At 35.2% G+C, this 16,811-nt stretch overlaps 1 protein-coding gene across 4 annotated transcripts in view; it reads right to left on the reverse strand.

Moving 5' to 3' along the window:
* FER (FER tyrosine kinase) overlaps window positions 1–16,811 on the reverse strand; it is a 479,199-nt gene that overhangs the window by 105,852 nt on the left and 356,536 nt on the right. For all 4 annotated transcript variants that reach the window (XM_082623771.1, XM_082623772.1, XM_082623769.1 and 1 more), the window contains one exon: window positions 11,607–11,730. In XM_082623771.1, coding sequence (XP_082479897.1) covers window positions 11,607–11,730 — 124 coding nt within the window. The remainder of the gene's footprint in view (window positions 1–11,606; window positions 11,731–16,811) is intronic.

Consider the following 16,811-nt stretch of genomic DNA (forward strand, 5'->3'; position numbering starts at 1 on the left):
AAAACAAACTGTGCAATAAAAAATGTTCAGTATTAAAAGGTCAATTTGAGAATACAAAATAGGGACGTGTTTCTCTTCTATAACAATAAAAATGTCTATTCATAAGAAGTATAAATAAGTGTACCAGACCACAAACAGTAAGTCTCTAAGCTATTTTATAAAACTTTGATATTCATTATAATAGAGGCCATTTAATTTTACAGTACATAACCTTACATTAGAAGGAAATGGCCTTTGTTCAGTAAACAAAATAGCAAGTGAATGACATCTTCTTTCTTGTGTCGCTTTAGTTCTACAGATGACATTAAACCTCCAAGAATCAGACTTAAACCATTAACTAGCAACATTACCAAGTTATTAGGTTAGGTAAATAATAATTATTTTCTAGCAACATTACTGAGTTATTAGGTAATTATTAACCAGCAACATTACTGAGTTATTAGGTTAGGTAAATAATAATTATTTTCATACACAAGTCATAAAACCAGAGACCCGGGGGAAAATATAACCCTCTATAAATTATGTATACATTTAATTTTACTTATTTCTTTAAATCAATGGGTCTGTGACCTAGGATACTATTTGCAAGGTACCATTCTTAAAGATCTGTATCTTATTTGGAAAACATATGTCCAATTAAATGCAAAAAATTGCAGATGAGATCTTGAGGTTACTTTCTTTTATTTTTTTCCATTACAAGAAATATAAGATTAGTGTGGGAAAGTGAGAATGCCAGAAGGAGTGGCGCTCTGTCTACTCTTGGCTCTGTCACTAGCACAGTTCTCAGCATTTACTAGGCTCCCAGTAAAAAGAAAACTACATGTTATGCTTTTATTTGGCTCATTATAGTTTGAAGCAGTCATGTTTGAATTACTAGAATTACAGAAAACAGAACATTGGAGAGTGTTTTACAGTCACCTGACTTTATGAGGAAAATAATACTGGAAGATCATTGTTTGATATCTGCACAAATATGAAGTTATCTTTCACTTACATATAATGTCTAATATCGCAGCAAATCCTGATGCTCTACCTTCAACATTCACCCAGAACCGACCACTTCTCATGCTCTCCACCACTACCCTCCTGGTCCAGCTCCCCTGGTCTCTCACTTCAATTACTGCAATAGCTCTCTAACTGGTCTTCTCGTTTCTGCACTTGCCCCCTTAGAGTCTATTTTTAAAAAAGAATTCCAACTAATCCTTAAAAAAACTGGGACAGATCAAGTCAGTCCTCAATGGCTCCCATCTCATGAAGACTAAAAGCAAAGCCCTTTCCATGACTTATAAGATATTCCCGTTTGGGCCACCGCATAACCGTCTAACCTCATTTTCTGTCTCCCTTGTTGGACTTCTTTGGACATACCTGGCAGGTACCTATCTCAGGGCTTTTTGTACTTGCTACAAAGTTGCTAAAGTTTTTCTCACTGATATTCACAGGGCTTACTCCTTTCTCTCTTCTGGAACAGTGCCTACCCCTACCTTCCCATTCCCTTTAATCCTATTTTGTGACTCTCTATAACATTTCTCACCATGTGGAATATTTTATATTTACTTGCTTATTCTTTTCTAAGTGCATTTATTATCTGCTTCCCCTCTCTTTTGTAAGCTCCGTAAGGGCAGAGTTTTGTTTATTCGCCACTGAAGGGGGAGCAGAATTTGCAGCCCCAAAATATGCCTTTTAGGCTTAAGGATTATTTTGAGCTGATTTTTTGAGCAGACACGGGAGAAGCTCTGAAAACGGAGTAGTTACCCTTTTTAAGGGAAATTTCCATTTGTAAGGGTGTCTCCCTCTCTACCAGGAAGAGAGGGATGACTAAATCTCTAAAAACTCATCAATGGAGAAAACACCGACTTAAATCTGCATAACAACCTTACCCTTGTTTACTGTGCTTTTCCTGGTAACTTCCTATAACTGGCCTCCCCTCTTCCCCAACATCTTTCTTTTGTCTTTAACTGGAGGTGGTATTTAAGGTGGTGGTTTGGGCCATTTCAGGGAGTTACTCAGTTTTCCTGGGTATCTCCCATGTATATAGGAGGTGTACTTGTTATTAAACTTCTGTTTTTCTCCTGTTAATCTGTCTTTTATTACAGGAGTCTCAGCCAAGAACCTAGAAGGGCAGAGGGAAAATTATTATCCTCCCCTATACTGCTGTAGCCATAGTATCTAGAAGAGTGTCTGGCCCACACATACTCAGGGCTGGAAACACATAGCTAAAAGTGTAATGAGAGTAAGGTAGCAAATTGTGGAGAAAAGGGCTGGAGATAGAGATGAACCACCTGGAGATTCCTAGGCTTTAACTTTGTTTTTTCTTCAGGGTGAGGATGTGGACTTATTGGCACCAACAAGAACCAATAGAGCCCAATGTTTAAAATATCACATTCAACAAAATCACACAGATGTATAAGTACTCCGTGAATAGTGTCATAAGCTCCACATTACAGCCATTAGTAAAAAAATGAGTGTCTCAGATTCAACAAGGCCCTATCCTATGTAGACAGTGTCATCATTAGAAACTCTGGGGACCATGGTCAAGTGAATGGAGATATCCTGCATTTGTTTTTGCTTTACGTGGCCATTTTCTTCTGAAAAGTTTCTGCATCCTTGGCTAAGTAGACAACTGAATCTAATCTTACAGTGGTATGGACATGAGTTGTCTATTCCTGCTAAATTGTGAGCCTCTTGAAATGCTGTAGGGATATTTCTTATTGGAGAGCTTGGAGATACCCTCTTCCTACTCAAGTGGCCTTGCAGTGTCTAACCCAAATCAGTGTGTCAGAAAGAGTATTATTATCTTCAATTTATATTGGAAGAGACAAAAGTACAGTAGATAACTTCATTCATTCATCCATTGAACAAACTTTTACTGAGCACCAAAACTAGATACTGGCAACTGTTCTCCGTATCAAGGAATGAACAAGATAAAGCCAGTATCCTCATGGAGCTTACATTCTAGTTGAGGCAGACAATAAAAAGTAAACCAGTACTTTTTTATGGTTTCTATGTCTACATGTACCACTGTTATACATATACATATATTTATATATACACAGTTGCATATGTAGATATAAATAAAATAAATGTAAGGTCATGATAAGGACTGATGAAAAATGAAGCAGGGTAAAGGTTACAGTGAATGCTGAGGTAGGGGCGGGGAAGGGGTCCAAAGTCACACAGTTGATGTGCTACAGGGCCAGGATTCAAACACAGAGCATTCCAGTGTCAAATCTGTGGGCTTAACCACTATGCTGAAGCTGTTAAACGGCTCTGCAAACGTTAGGCTTCCAGGCTGTTAGAGCTGGCAGTGCAGAGGCAGACAGTCTGACTGGCACAGAGACACTTGAAAAGGGAAATCTGGGAATGAAAAGGCTTTCTCATTGTGCTTTTGAATTTCATCAAATAAAAAACATATTTAAAGATAATAATTGGACAAAACCCCTAGTAATTCTCAATATTAGTGAGGTGAGTCAATGCCCAGTAAATGGCTCAGGCTTGAGTTCTCTAGTTCCGTATGTTGATCGCTCTGATCCTGCCTCGGAGGCCAGAGAGTAGGAAACAAACATAAAAAATAAAAAAAGCAAGCGAGAAGGTTAAGCTTGTTTCTATGTCATCCATGTTCTAATGGATTCCTCAGAAGCCAGAATTTCTATTTGACCAAGACTAATTAGGAAAAGCTAGCTACTCTAGCATAAATCAGGTTTTACTTTAGAACCTGAATTCAACCAATGGTTACCCAAATGCCTGGGGTAATCATGAACCCAACTCCACAGTTCTGGGCTTAATCTCCGGTCTGTCGTATGGATGTGGTGTGAGCTAGGATTCAAGGAGACTGCACGACCACCTGCAGGAAAGAGTAAACCCACCAGCCCTTCACCAAGGAACTGGGTGGGGATGAATCATCCCAGAAAAATATGGAGTTAAGACTTGTAAAGCATTCTCTTATCTCTACAACGAGGCTTTCTCTAAATCAGCATTTATTAAATGGTTTTAAGATTTGCTTCATACAAGAGATGTCCACATGGCTGCTTATATTCACAAAAGGGAAGAAACTGAAAAGTATATCTAACACATAGTTTAAGTGTTTTGCTTAGTTTCACAGCCTTTGTCATTCACTTGATCTAGACTTGGGTCATCCATTCACCAGCTGTATGACATTGGACAAGTTACTTATTTTGATGGCTCAACATTTTTCTAGTGTGAAATAGAGATAAATGGTCATAGAAATATGAAGACTAAATAAGATAATGAATGTGCTTGCCCAAGAAGAATCGTTCAATAAATGCGTGGTAGCCATCTTTTAGGGAGCCTGCTCAGTATGTGTTCCATCCTCTGAGAATTATCCCCTCACACACAGTAACCAGCTCCTGTAGGTCTATGTTAACAGTCATCCTGCTGACTTTTCCCTTGTCTAGCCATGTTATTGATTAAAACAGGGGTAGACACCTAATATAAACTGGGCCAATCAATTCTTTCTGCCAAGAATTTGAAATGAGACCTCAAAGAGTAATTAATTATCTGCAGATGAGGGGCTTGGAAGGTTGTGACTCGAATGTCACTTGAGGGACCTTTGCACATCGGGGCAGAGGAATGTTGTCTTCAGAGCAAGAGGGAAATGAAGTAGCAACATAGCAAGAAGAAATAATGAAAGACCAAGTGAACACAGAGGGTAAACAGAAAGAGATACTGCTTTGGTTCCTGACTGCTTCCCAGTTCCTAATTATAATGACTGCCAGAGCTGGCTGAACTTCCTGTCTTTTGAGTTCTGTGAGGTAACTCTATTTCCTTCTAATAAATTTCCTATTGCTTAAATTAGCTTAAGCAATTTCTGTTATTTGTAATCAAATAGGCCCTAAGAGAAAATGGAAACCAACCATTTGTGTTTGTTTAATGTAAAAGATCACTTTTGACATTCTGAACCAGAAATGTACTTAATGTAATTAAGTGAATAAAAGTCAGAAATAATAGAGAATGATGTATAGGCCAATTTTCCTCTATCATTTCTATGTAACATAAGACAAGGCTAGCCCTCACTAAACCATGAAACAGTGCTCATGTACTCCTATTCCCTTCTTCCCCTCTCTTTTCACTCTCAAGGACTTTCATTCCATTTACTGGACTGAGCTGAATTCCTGAACAGTGTCCTACATATGCTGCATCTTTCCTACCAGTAACCATAAATCAAAACTCATCCGTTCTCTGACCCTTTACCCCAAATCCATCATTTCTGTTTTCTAAGAAGGCAGTTAGATACTCTGGTACATTAACTCAAGCCAACATGTTAACTGATTCCAGTATAAGAGAAGGCCTCCTTTTTCATTCCTGGAAACATACATGTGACTTTAGGAAAAAATCCTTTAATTAAAATGAATGAAACTAGCGATAGGAAATTCTGACACTGAATAATGAAGCAGGATAAATAATTTTTAGAAAGGTGTTCCTGTGAATACCAAACTGCTCTAGAAAAAAAAAAAAAAGGTTAAACTAGAGGAGGACCATATATTTTTGAGATATTTACAATTACAGTCCTCTTTGTACTGTAGCAAAATTGGTTTAGAAGCTAAAAATAAAAGTACAGCTTAATATATTCAAAATTATAATCAAATGTTAGAACAAGAAAACCAGTCATAAATGCTTAGTCAACTAACTGAGATTATCACATTTCTATGCTAATCCTGTGTTTTTAATTAACAGATAAAGCAGAAGGGGGTATCTAAACAATAGTGTATAAAAAATGAAAAAAATTTTTAAGCTCTAATTAAATGGGGAAGCAATAACAAAATACTGCTGCATTTCAGCAACTGTTCATTAAAAAAACAACAGAAAACACCTTGGTATGTCTTTCTAAAACTACATTTCACAGGCTTCAGCATCCTCTTCTGTTTTTACTCATGACCATAAAGAGTCCAGATGTTGATTATAAGCTGAGCCATCACACCAAACACCAGCTGGCCTTCTGCCCTGAATCTTCTAATTGGTCAGAAGATGCATTTCTTATGGAAAGCAGCTGAGTCCAGTGTAGTGATTCAGAGTGGGGCTCTCAAACCAGAGTGCCAGGAGCCACATCCTGGATCTGCCACTTTCTTTTAATATGATCTTGGGCAAGATACTCAACCTCCCTAACCATAAGTCTCCTCATGTTACAACAAGCCCAACAATAGTACCTACTGTTGCCTTGAGGATTCACTCATTCACCTTTAAGTGCCAGGCACTGTTTTAGGCTTTTGGAATCCAAAAGTAAACAATATAGGTAAAAATTATTGCCCTCCTGAAGCTTAAGTTCTCATATATTGAATCAAAAGCACTTAATTAGCATAATGCCTGGTACTCAGTAAGTAATCAATAAATGTCAGCTGTTAGGCTCATGAATACTTGATTGAGACAGAACAAAACACTGGAATGGGAATGTGTCATAATGAAGTCAGCACATCTAAGACCTAACAGTGGCCCTGCCACTAATTCTCTAGGTGACCTTCATTTAATCTTTCTCAGCCTCAGTTACTTAATCTGTAAACTGATCTTAAGATCCTTTTTATTAAATATATGGCGGATCATAAGACACAGAAAAGATGAAGGGTTCAAAAACACTGAAGAAAATATGCAGATACATTAAGCACAAGAATACTTTTCCACTACATTCAAAGTTTAGGAAGAACTCAGATGCTAGTCAGTTGCATTTAAAAAATAAAGAAAACTCTCAAGAGAGTTTCCATTTTCAAGGGAAAAATGTAAATGATCAATATCATACCATATCTATAGCTTCATGAAATATGAAATCACAAACAACAAAAATAAGACAGAAGCTACATCTTACATTTATCTTAAAAAGTACAAACGCCTAAGCCTTATCAGAAATCACTGGATGAAATAATCTTCTTCTGGAACATATGTAAGTGAAATGTAATATTGTTCCTTTCTGGGTAATCTTAGCTTTCTTAAATTGTTTTTCCAATGAAACTTAAAAATAAAATTGGTCCCATACCTACACCTTTTCACAAGATTATACATTTTTCAAGATTCTGTAAATTTTGTTCAAATTACTTTCCTTTTTCAGTTAAAAACCACAGACTTTTAACTGTCTTAAAATTATCTGAATGTATGGCTAGATATTCCCAAGTTTAGCCAAATTAAAGGGTATACACAGCCCTTGGAAAGAAAGACCCTGTTTATCTGGCTCAGCCCAACGTTCCTTGGTATTCCCATTTTGATAGTATTATACTCTTCGTAGTTCCATGATTGTCATGCTTTCTCATGAAAAACATAAATTTGCTTTCCTCTTTGCTTCAGCTAGAAAATTCTTTCCCCTTCTATTCAATGATACACTCAAGTCTCACTCAAACAGTATCATCTGCAAAACTTTCCCTGATTACTCCCCACCATAGCTCCCAGACTGACAGGTCATATTAGACCCTCTTGATATTACTCCCATGGTATCTTGTACACATTGTCACTAAACTGATTATCTCTTTGCATTATTATTATTTTCTGTCACATCCATCTGAAGGCAGGGATCATGATTCTCATATTGCTCTCATCCTGGCACAGAATAAGCTAATGTTCATGTTTTTGAAGTGCCAGAAATATCATTGTTCTCAATGGATAAGCAAAACATTTAGCAAACAATAAAATATTTGCAGTCTTATATATTTTCATTTGTAGAGTTATTAATCTTACTCCATAACAAAGAAGCATCATTGTGGTAGAGTAATCAAAAATGAAGAGGAATCAGTACAAGAGTTAAAATAGAAAAAGAAATCATATTCTATAGTACCTCTCCCAAGATACCTTTTCTGGCATTGACGATGACATACAATATCATGAAATGCAGAAATGCTTCCAAGACTCCCAATAGATTATGGTCTTTAACTCAAATACATGGCAATCAAGAGTTTATCCTTCCTTTACTTTCCATGGACAAATAAAATACATGGCACAAAACCAATTTTTAAAAATAAACCCAAATAAAAATAAATCTTGTAGTAGAACTCATCAGCAATAAAACCATAAACACCGTTACCATTTAAATCTAATATAATGTCAAACCTCAATCCACTTAACATCAAGAATCATCAGGTTTAATACTTTTTCCAGAGTGACAACTAGCAATCTAATAACACGCCACTGTAAGTAAACATACCCCTGCAAAGTTTATCAGTGTACTTCAAATATTTGTATGAAGTACAAGTAGGAAAGAAAATTTCACATTGGCTTATAGAATAATTATAAAGAAAACAGGGTTGATTACAACTAAACTGAAACACAAAATATCCAACACTCTCAAACTATAAGCAGAAATAGTTTCAATTAGAAACTTAGTGTATCAAGAGAACACTCCTGGAAGTGAAATGGAAATTACAACAAGAATGCTTTCCAAAAAAGCATGCCATTTCTTTATGCAATTATTTGTTTCCATTTTATAGCTGTCATACTTGTTTACCTATAATGAAACATTGCTCTGCTCTTCTCATAGTAATCAAAACAGTACAACAAAGCTAAAGAAAGAGAATATGTCCCCCAAAAGTTAAGATAATATTCTGGGGAGATTCAATTAGAAATATTTTCAAGTTCTGAATTCCAGTGACCTCTAATCAGTGAATGGGATAAAATGTATAAGTTCATATAAAATTTAAAGCATATTTAATTTTTTTTGCTTTGATTTGTAGGACAGAGACTTTAGAATTCATAGACATACATATATTTTGGGATGTCAAGAATAGAGCTTGGGGCCTTTCTTCATTACTTGAAAAATGAAAGGAAACTTTTAATCACGTTTTAGAAATTTTAAATTTTGAAATACCTTACTAGAAATTTTTCCAATGAGGAAAAATACTTTTCACTGTAGTGTATACTATATACATATATAGTATTTATATAGTTATGTTATATTTATACTATATAAATATATATATGATATTTCTTAGGAGAAAAAAACATATAACATGTCTTGAGTATATCTATTAAATATAAATCAATTAAAACTCCACTGCAATTACTACTGCTACCACAGAAATAGTTCCACAGAAAGACACAGAGGAACACAGTCCTGTAGCACAATTCACTTCCATAAAAAATTCAACACAAAGAATGATTTACTTTCTCAATATAGAGTCATGTATTGGTGAGGTACCAAAAAGGAAGAGAAAACAATTGAATTCATCCAAAAGAACATTTACCTTAAGACTGAAGAGGAACAAAAGATCACTGGCTAGAGAGATCATAAAATTCATCCAGTAATCATGATTAACAAGAGAAATAAGAATAGCAAATAGTTTAGAATGTATCCGTGGAAGTGATTATAGAAAAATATTATATTGTTGTTATAATATAGCTAGTAAGGAAAATCATATCAAAAATGTATTTATGAAAATAAAGACAAAAAGAAAATATTCTATGTGACAGATGACAAATTTGGAGTTTTTGTGTTAATGCTTGTCAGCACCCTGACAGATATGACTAATCTATCACTGGACTCTTTGTCACTGATCCTGGAATCCTTCTCAATGCACAACACAGACAGCCACTACCAATCACTGAAAGTCGGCACTGAAACCTATTTGTCAAATCTGCTCTCAGCAACGTTGTTCAAGATGTTCAATCAGGAACCTTACCACCAGGCAAATAGTACAGGACTATGTACAATCTTCTAGGATATGTGGTCAAGCGCAGGTTGACTTTCAAAAATTTGGAAATGCATGAAAATTCTTAAAAACCAAAATGGGAAAATAAAATTACAGCAGATAATGTTATGATTCTGTAAGTGGGATAAATTTTTTTTTTTTTTTTTTTTTTTTTTTTTTTTGCGGTATGCGGGCCTCTCACTGTTGTGGCCTCCCCCGTTGCGGAGCACAGGCTCCGGATGCGCAGGCCCAGCGGCCATGGCTCACGGGCCCAGCCGCTCCGCGGCATATGGGATCCTCCCAGACCGGGGCACGAACCCGTATCCCCTGCATCGGCAGGCGGACTCTCAACCACTGCGCCACCAGGGAGGCCCAGTGGGATAAATTTTTAAAGCTAACTGCCATCGGCAATTTAGAATGGTTTCAATTCTCATGATAGAGGCACTTAAAGAAATAACAATCATCCATTTGCAAGAAAAGCAATCACTAAAGGCAGCAAGAAATTGAAACAACAGTTCCCTCAACCACAACACACCAGAAATTAAAGACTGTTACTGGTAACTGACATTAAAACAGTTTCAAGAATGTATGTTTATTATGGCTTAAAGCTATAAATAGTCTAAGAGTTAAAAAAAAATCTGAGACATGATAAAAACTGCAGTAGAGAATGTGATAACCAAAGTAGCTTTAACACCTGAGCAATCAAAATTATAGGTTTTCTCTAAATAAAGGGCAAAATCCTTAATTGTTACTTTTAACATGAAGTAATGAAATTAGTGGTAATGCAATTCTTGTCCAAAGTTAATTTTTTTAGTCTTCACAAATATATATTACAATGTGATTTGATCTACATTCATATGAAGTAAATACAGTCTATATTCATAGAAAGTAAAACAGGAATATGATAGTAGCTTAGTTTTAGTTGTTTTAATTTCCAGAAAAATAGTATCCCTATTGAAATGTATTTTAAAACATATGTGACTGTTGAACCATATTTGAAACATAAGCCATAATTTTAGTTTCAGAATAAAACTGAACACTAGGCAAAATTTGGGGGGGGGGGAATTAAGTAAAAAAATATTCACTGAGATCAAATAAATGTATATTTAAGGTGCATATAACTTTGTTCTGCTGCAATTCTATGTTGTACAACCTCACAAGAATATGAAGTCAAAGGCTGCATAATGAAGCACATGAGAGAAAAATATACCTCAATAACCAACCAGCTTAAAGTTCACAATGGTTCAATCTGACAATGAACCTTCCCCACGTTAAACAGTATCATGTGCTGTTTCAAGCAAATAAAAACTACATCAAATCCCCCACTTTATTTTGCTTATATACACTTAGCCATATTTAGGATCTGACATGAATTCTGCAAGAGATCTTAATTTGTATTCACACTTAGCAAAAAAAGATTACTTTCAGCTACAAGCAGCTAAAACCACAATCTATAAAGCATTAAAACCAAGTTGCTGGTCTTGATATAATTAGAGAAAGTTTGCTAAAATCTCCTTTGAAATAACTAGTGTGCTCAAATCTTTTACCCTTGGCCAAATCAGTCATGAATTGTTTTACTAGTAGGATTTTCTGTAACTTTATAAGTAATTTCTTTGAAAAAGGAGAATAAGTAACACATGAAACAATCTTATTTGGCTATAAGTTTGTAGCTGCTTATATGAAATTAGTGATAATGATAAGTGACTTACTTGTGGTATATCTTATCACTATGCCATTCATGATTATAATAAAACAAATTTTAATTAGTAAGTCATTGTCTAATGAGGTATACTTACCCCAGGAAGACAGAAAACAAGTGTTTCTGTAAACTAAGTAAGCAACTGTCAAAGAATGCTTTCACACAAAATATGAAAACCAACAAGAAAATACATGTTTTGTGAAAGAAATTCACTGCTTTATGATAGCAAGTATATCAGTTTTCTAATACCCTATTAATAAAACTGGAAAATGTTTTAAAAATATTCTCCTTACCTGTGTATACAGTTTTTACTCTCAAGATAGGCCATACCAGAAGCAGCATCTAATGAAAATTTCACTAATTGTTTGAGTTTTATTTCATCCTTCTTCTTTCTCAGAAAGGACAGGAAATCACCTCCTAGAAGAATTGACAAATGAACAATGAGACAAGATCATGATGAAAGTCATATTTATCACCTATTAGAGATACCTGACAGAACAAAAAGCATTACACATTTAACCATACTTTTTGCCCATTTCATTTAAGGTGAGGATAAAAGAAAATATGAAAAGAACACATCTTATTAGAAAGCAGACACCATGAATTTTCTTAGATGCAGTTTAAGTACTTTAAGTGCTTCACACTGTATATTACCCAACACATAATAATATTCAAAGACATACTCTTTCCTCTGTCACAATTTCTCACCAATTTGCCTGGATAAAATTTTCTAAGAAAATTTTAAGATAAAAAAATTTTTTCTAAGATAAAATTTTCTAAGAAATTTTATTTTCTCTAATACCAAATAAAAGATTACAATGATTATGAGTTAAAAAAGTAAATGATATCAAATTAGTTATCAGATTCAGTGATTGCTTAAAAAATTGAGATTATTAACCACACCATCACTAATAGTAGAGGTCAGACAGGAAAAAAAAAAAGAAGACTATGATTTTGATAAGATTTAGTTGCTGAGTTAGATTGCATTTTTGTGCATCAAATGAATTCCAGTGATGACTTAGAGAAACTCCATAAAACAGCATGGTCCAAAAAAAATGTAATGCAAGCCCCATAGTAATTTTAAATATACCGGTAGCCACATTTTAAAAAGTAACAACAATAAAAAGGTGAAAGTGACTGAAATAGTATGTTTTTTCTTTAGCCCAATATATATAAAATATTATTAAATCAACATGCATCATTACAAAATTATTGTGGACATATTTTCCATTTTATCATCCTAAGTCTTTAAAATATGTTGTGTATTTTACATGTATGGGACATCTCAATTTAGATGCAAATTTCCATCTGAAGTATTTGATCTGTATTTAGATTTCATCAAATTTACAGTTAAAAAAGTAGATTCACATACCTAGGTTGTTCCAAACATACTTAACCTTTTCTAATAACTGAATCATGTTACTGGAAATTAAATTTTAAATTGTAAATCAATTAAAATTAAATGAAATTCAAAATTCAGTTTTTTAGAAGCACTAGATACGTTTCAAAAATTCAAGAGCTCAGGAGCCACATATGGCCAGTGACAACCATGTTAAATAGGGTAGCCTTAGACTGCATTCACTAACAGCATGGCATTAAACAATTTCCTTGTTAATGTATAGTGTAATGTATTGCATTATTAAACAAAACAAAACAAAACCAAGTTAAAGTATATTAGGATGAATGTTCTCTAAAAACAGTCATCCCTACTTTCTTTCTATTAGGCCCTCCGATATTAAGCCAGAATTTTGCAAGAGGGATTAACATTTTAATTGTCATTTCCTGATGTTTTTGATCCTCTTCACCAGGGATCTAGGCCTCCTTAAATAGAACAACTCTAGAGATGAAGACTTAATGGCTTTTTCTTTAATGAGAATACCTAGAAAATAAACACCTGCCTAACTCTCCTTAGAAAGTTCTCTTTTTCTAATCTCTTCTCCTATTCACAAATCAGTATTACAGAAATTTAGGTGGACTATTTGCAAAATCACTAAGCTATATGCTTTAAAAATAATCTTAATGGTGTCAGATAATTTACTTTTTTTCCTGTTCTTTTAAAGAGAATATCAAATTTATTACTATGAACATTACTGAAATAGCTTCTATCAGGCTTGACTTAATTTTCTGAAACAAAAACAAAAACACCTAAATGCAACAGTAAACAGCAAAATTACCATTAATTTCTCAACTTTAATAGGTACAAAAAATGTCTATTAAAATGGACTTGAAATCAATATTTAGTTCAAGTTACTTCCTGGACCAATATTCACATATATTAGTTATTTTGTTAGATATACATGGGCCTAGTTTAGAAAAAGTGCACCCTTCTGGTCTTGAAACCACACAGCATTTTTTCTAAGCTACGGAATAACTTTCAAATGAAAAAATCTTTTCTGCAATTTGATTAAAGCATCGTATGACATAACCCCAGTGTTCTGCGGAATCCTAATATTATTTCTTTCCAAAACTAGCTCACATTCAGCACTTTTCCTTCTGCTTCCTGCTCTTTTTAAGTTAGTCTTTCACATAATCCTCTTCATAGCCCCAATCCCCAGCCCAGCCTGTAAACCCTGTGAAGAGAATTGCGCTTCTGTTGTTCAGTATGCTAATTTCAGTGCCCACGACAGGATGCCTAGCATGTAATAATACCTCAATAAGCATGAAGATAAGCTACCCATGAAAGTTTTTATTAATTTTAAACATTTCTTCCTTAGCTTCTCTCCAATGTTTAGAACTATGCTTTTCAAGTACTTGTTAAATGTTAAAATAATGTTTAGAAAAGGATGACATTACATCTCTTATCAATGGCACCTGACAGATGCCATAAAATTCTTTAGATTCCAACAATAAAACTTAGTACATTTAAGACTGAGCTCATCTTGATAGATGCTTCTGTAACACCACTGCCTTACAAACTGCATCATTTAAAAAAATAATTTGTAAAGAAGCAATCCTTAATAGATAAGACTGTAAACCAACAAATGCACACTAGATTAATAAACAAAGAAAAGACAACACTTAAATAGAATTAAAAATTGGCTGAAAAGTGATGCCAAGTCAATAATAAGTACTAGGAAGGTAGAGTTAGATGCAGCTATCAGAATACTGCGACACAGCCAAAGATACAGACAAAGGGTATCTGATTGTCTCTTAGTTAATCCAAGACTATTTCTACCTTAGAGAAATTTCTTGCTTAAAATCACTAAATCATTAAAGTAAATTTTAAATTTATTTCCAATTTATAGTTATTCATGCCACAGACGCAGTGATCTTAAGTAAAGTAGCAGAGCTGCACCATTCCACAGCCCTAGTCAGCTTCCTGCAGAACACTGTCTAGAAGCAAGGTCTTCAGGAAAAAAATTAAATAATTAGCATTCAGTACGGAAAGCCTAAACCTTGGGCGAGTGTAGCCATTAAGGACCCTGCAGCAAAAAGTAAACTCTCCAAAGGACAGACTATGAGACTAAAGCTAGGATACCAAGAAAATAATTCAGACTGGGCCAGAAACATTTCCGTGGGGACTGTACCTGATTATTATCATTTAGTGAAGAAGAACTGGAGACTGACATCAGATGATATGATCTTTAGTATTCACTGTGAGGTTACTGTAGAAGATAGTGTCTGTTTCTTTGAACTCATTCTTTTGTCATTTTCATTGTGGCAGTTTAAAGAACCTCTCTTAGAATGTGTGATACATACAATAATCATACATGCAGCACATGTATATACATGTTTGTATATGTATGTGTGTATGTGTGTAGCTGGAGTACCCCACCTGACCACTGCAATAAGATGGTGGTGTTCATAACTGGGTAAAACAAGATAATAACTCCCCCTTTGTAACTCTGTCTTACCAAAGCTTATTTCTGTATGGCACATTAATCCAAGACAGGATGGATTATTTTCTAGAATTCTTCACCAGTGATGAATTTCTAAGACAATTCTTAGCATGTTTTTATAGCCAACTTTTAGTTTACTAACGAGACAGCATTACATGGTGAAAGGAACATGGATATTGAAGTCATGCTGATCTAGGTCTGATTGAAATGAAGCAGGCCCTATGGTCCTTGCCTCACCCCCCTCGCCCCATGTCCTCAGCCTGCCTTTTGTCTGTGGAAAAACTTTAGCTAAAAAATGAGTTTAATCAGAGAAGTGAGAAAATGCAGAAACAGAGGAAAACAGTCAAAGGAGACCAAATAATAATAGTTTAGTCATTAAGCATAGTCGAGGACCTTTAGTTCCTCCTTAAGGGCTGTAGATAATATTCTGAGCCTTACCCTGTGAGCTGTCTTATAGAGACTGAAACTGCCACCAGGTGGAATAAGTTAACTACATGATGGCTAGGCTGTGGCCATGACATAAGCTGCCGCAATTCCGAGAACTGGCCTCAAAGAAACGGAAACAAACCGAACCTGGAACTGAAGATTTACTGTACCTAGGACAATCAAGATGACACTGTCAGACTACCGATGACCAATTTCAGGATGACTGTCAGAGCTGACTGTATTGTTTCTGCATGTAGCCTCCTCCCTCTGTCTATAAAAGCTCTTGCCCCCTGATTGTCAGGGCAGTGGGTGGGGGAAGTCGGTCTTTGGACAGGTGTCTACCCCTGCCTCCACCCTTGTTGCCGGCATCCAAAATAAAGCAAACTTTCCTTTCCCCCAACCTGGCCTCTTTATTGGCTTTTGAGCGGCGAGGAGCCGGACCCCACTTTCGGGTACATGATTAGCTATGGGACCTGGGGTAAGTTGTTCAATCTCTCTAAACTTCTTTAAAACATAAGGATTAATTCCTTTTATTTCTCAAGATGGTTTTAAAGACTAAAATGTATCTAAAGCACTAAGCATATGCCTAGCACATGGTACACACAATAAACACTACAACTTATTATTTTTGTTGAAGTTATTTTGCATATAAAATAAGGAAGAGTTGTAGCAGGGACTGGTTGTTTGTCGCACAACATCAATTTTCCCTCATTCACCTCAATTTCCTTTAGGAGACTGCCCTTCTCCCATTTTGGAAAGTATTTACCTCACCTCAACAATAAAGGTGATCCTAGATTCACTTAACCCAATCAGTGGAGTCCATTTCCCAGTGACTGGCTCAGGGACAGGCACATAGTTTAATTTAGGCCACTGAGATACAAGCAGATACTTTAAAGGGTGAAATAAACTTTTTTTTTTTTTGAGAGAAGTTCCAGGAAAGAAGCATTCTCTGCAAGTGGAAGTGTACAGGACAGCATGTAGCACCACAAAGACTGGCAGCCTTGGGATGAAGATATCACCATGGAAAGCAGAAAGAGTAAAGGAAAAAGAATACTTTTTGGTGACATGTTTGATCCACTGGATCACATACTGCCTCAAGAGTGATTTCCCTCTAGATTTTCCAATTAAGTGAATGAATACAAGCTCTAAGTTTTTTGATATATCTCCCATATTAGCACTCAACGATTCCTTATGGATAAAATAGTATCTATATTAGAAGACCTTAAAGAATTA

The sequence above is a fragment of the Mesoplodon mirus genome (genome assembly GCF_964341445.2).
Source record: "Mesoplodon mirus genome assembly, chromosome: 5".
Lineage (NCBI taxonomy): Eukaryota > Metazoa > Chordata > Mammalia > Artiodactyla > Ziphiidae > Mesoplodon > Mesoplodon mirus.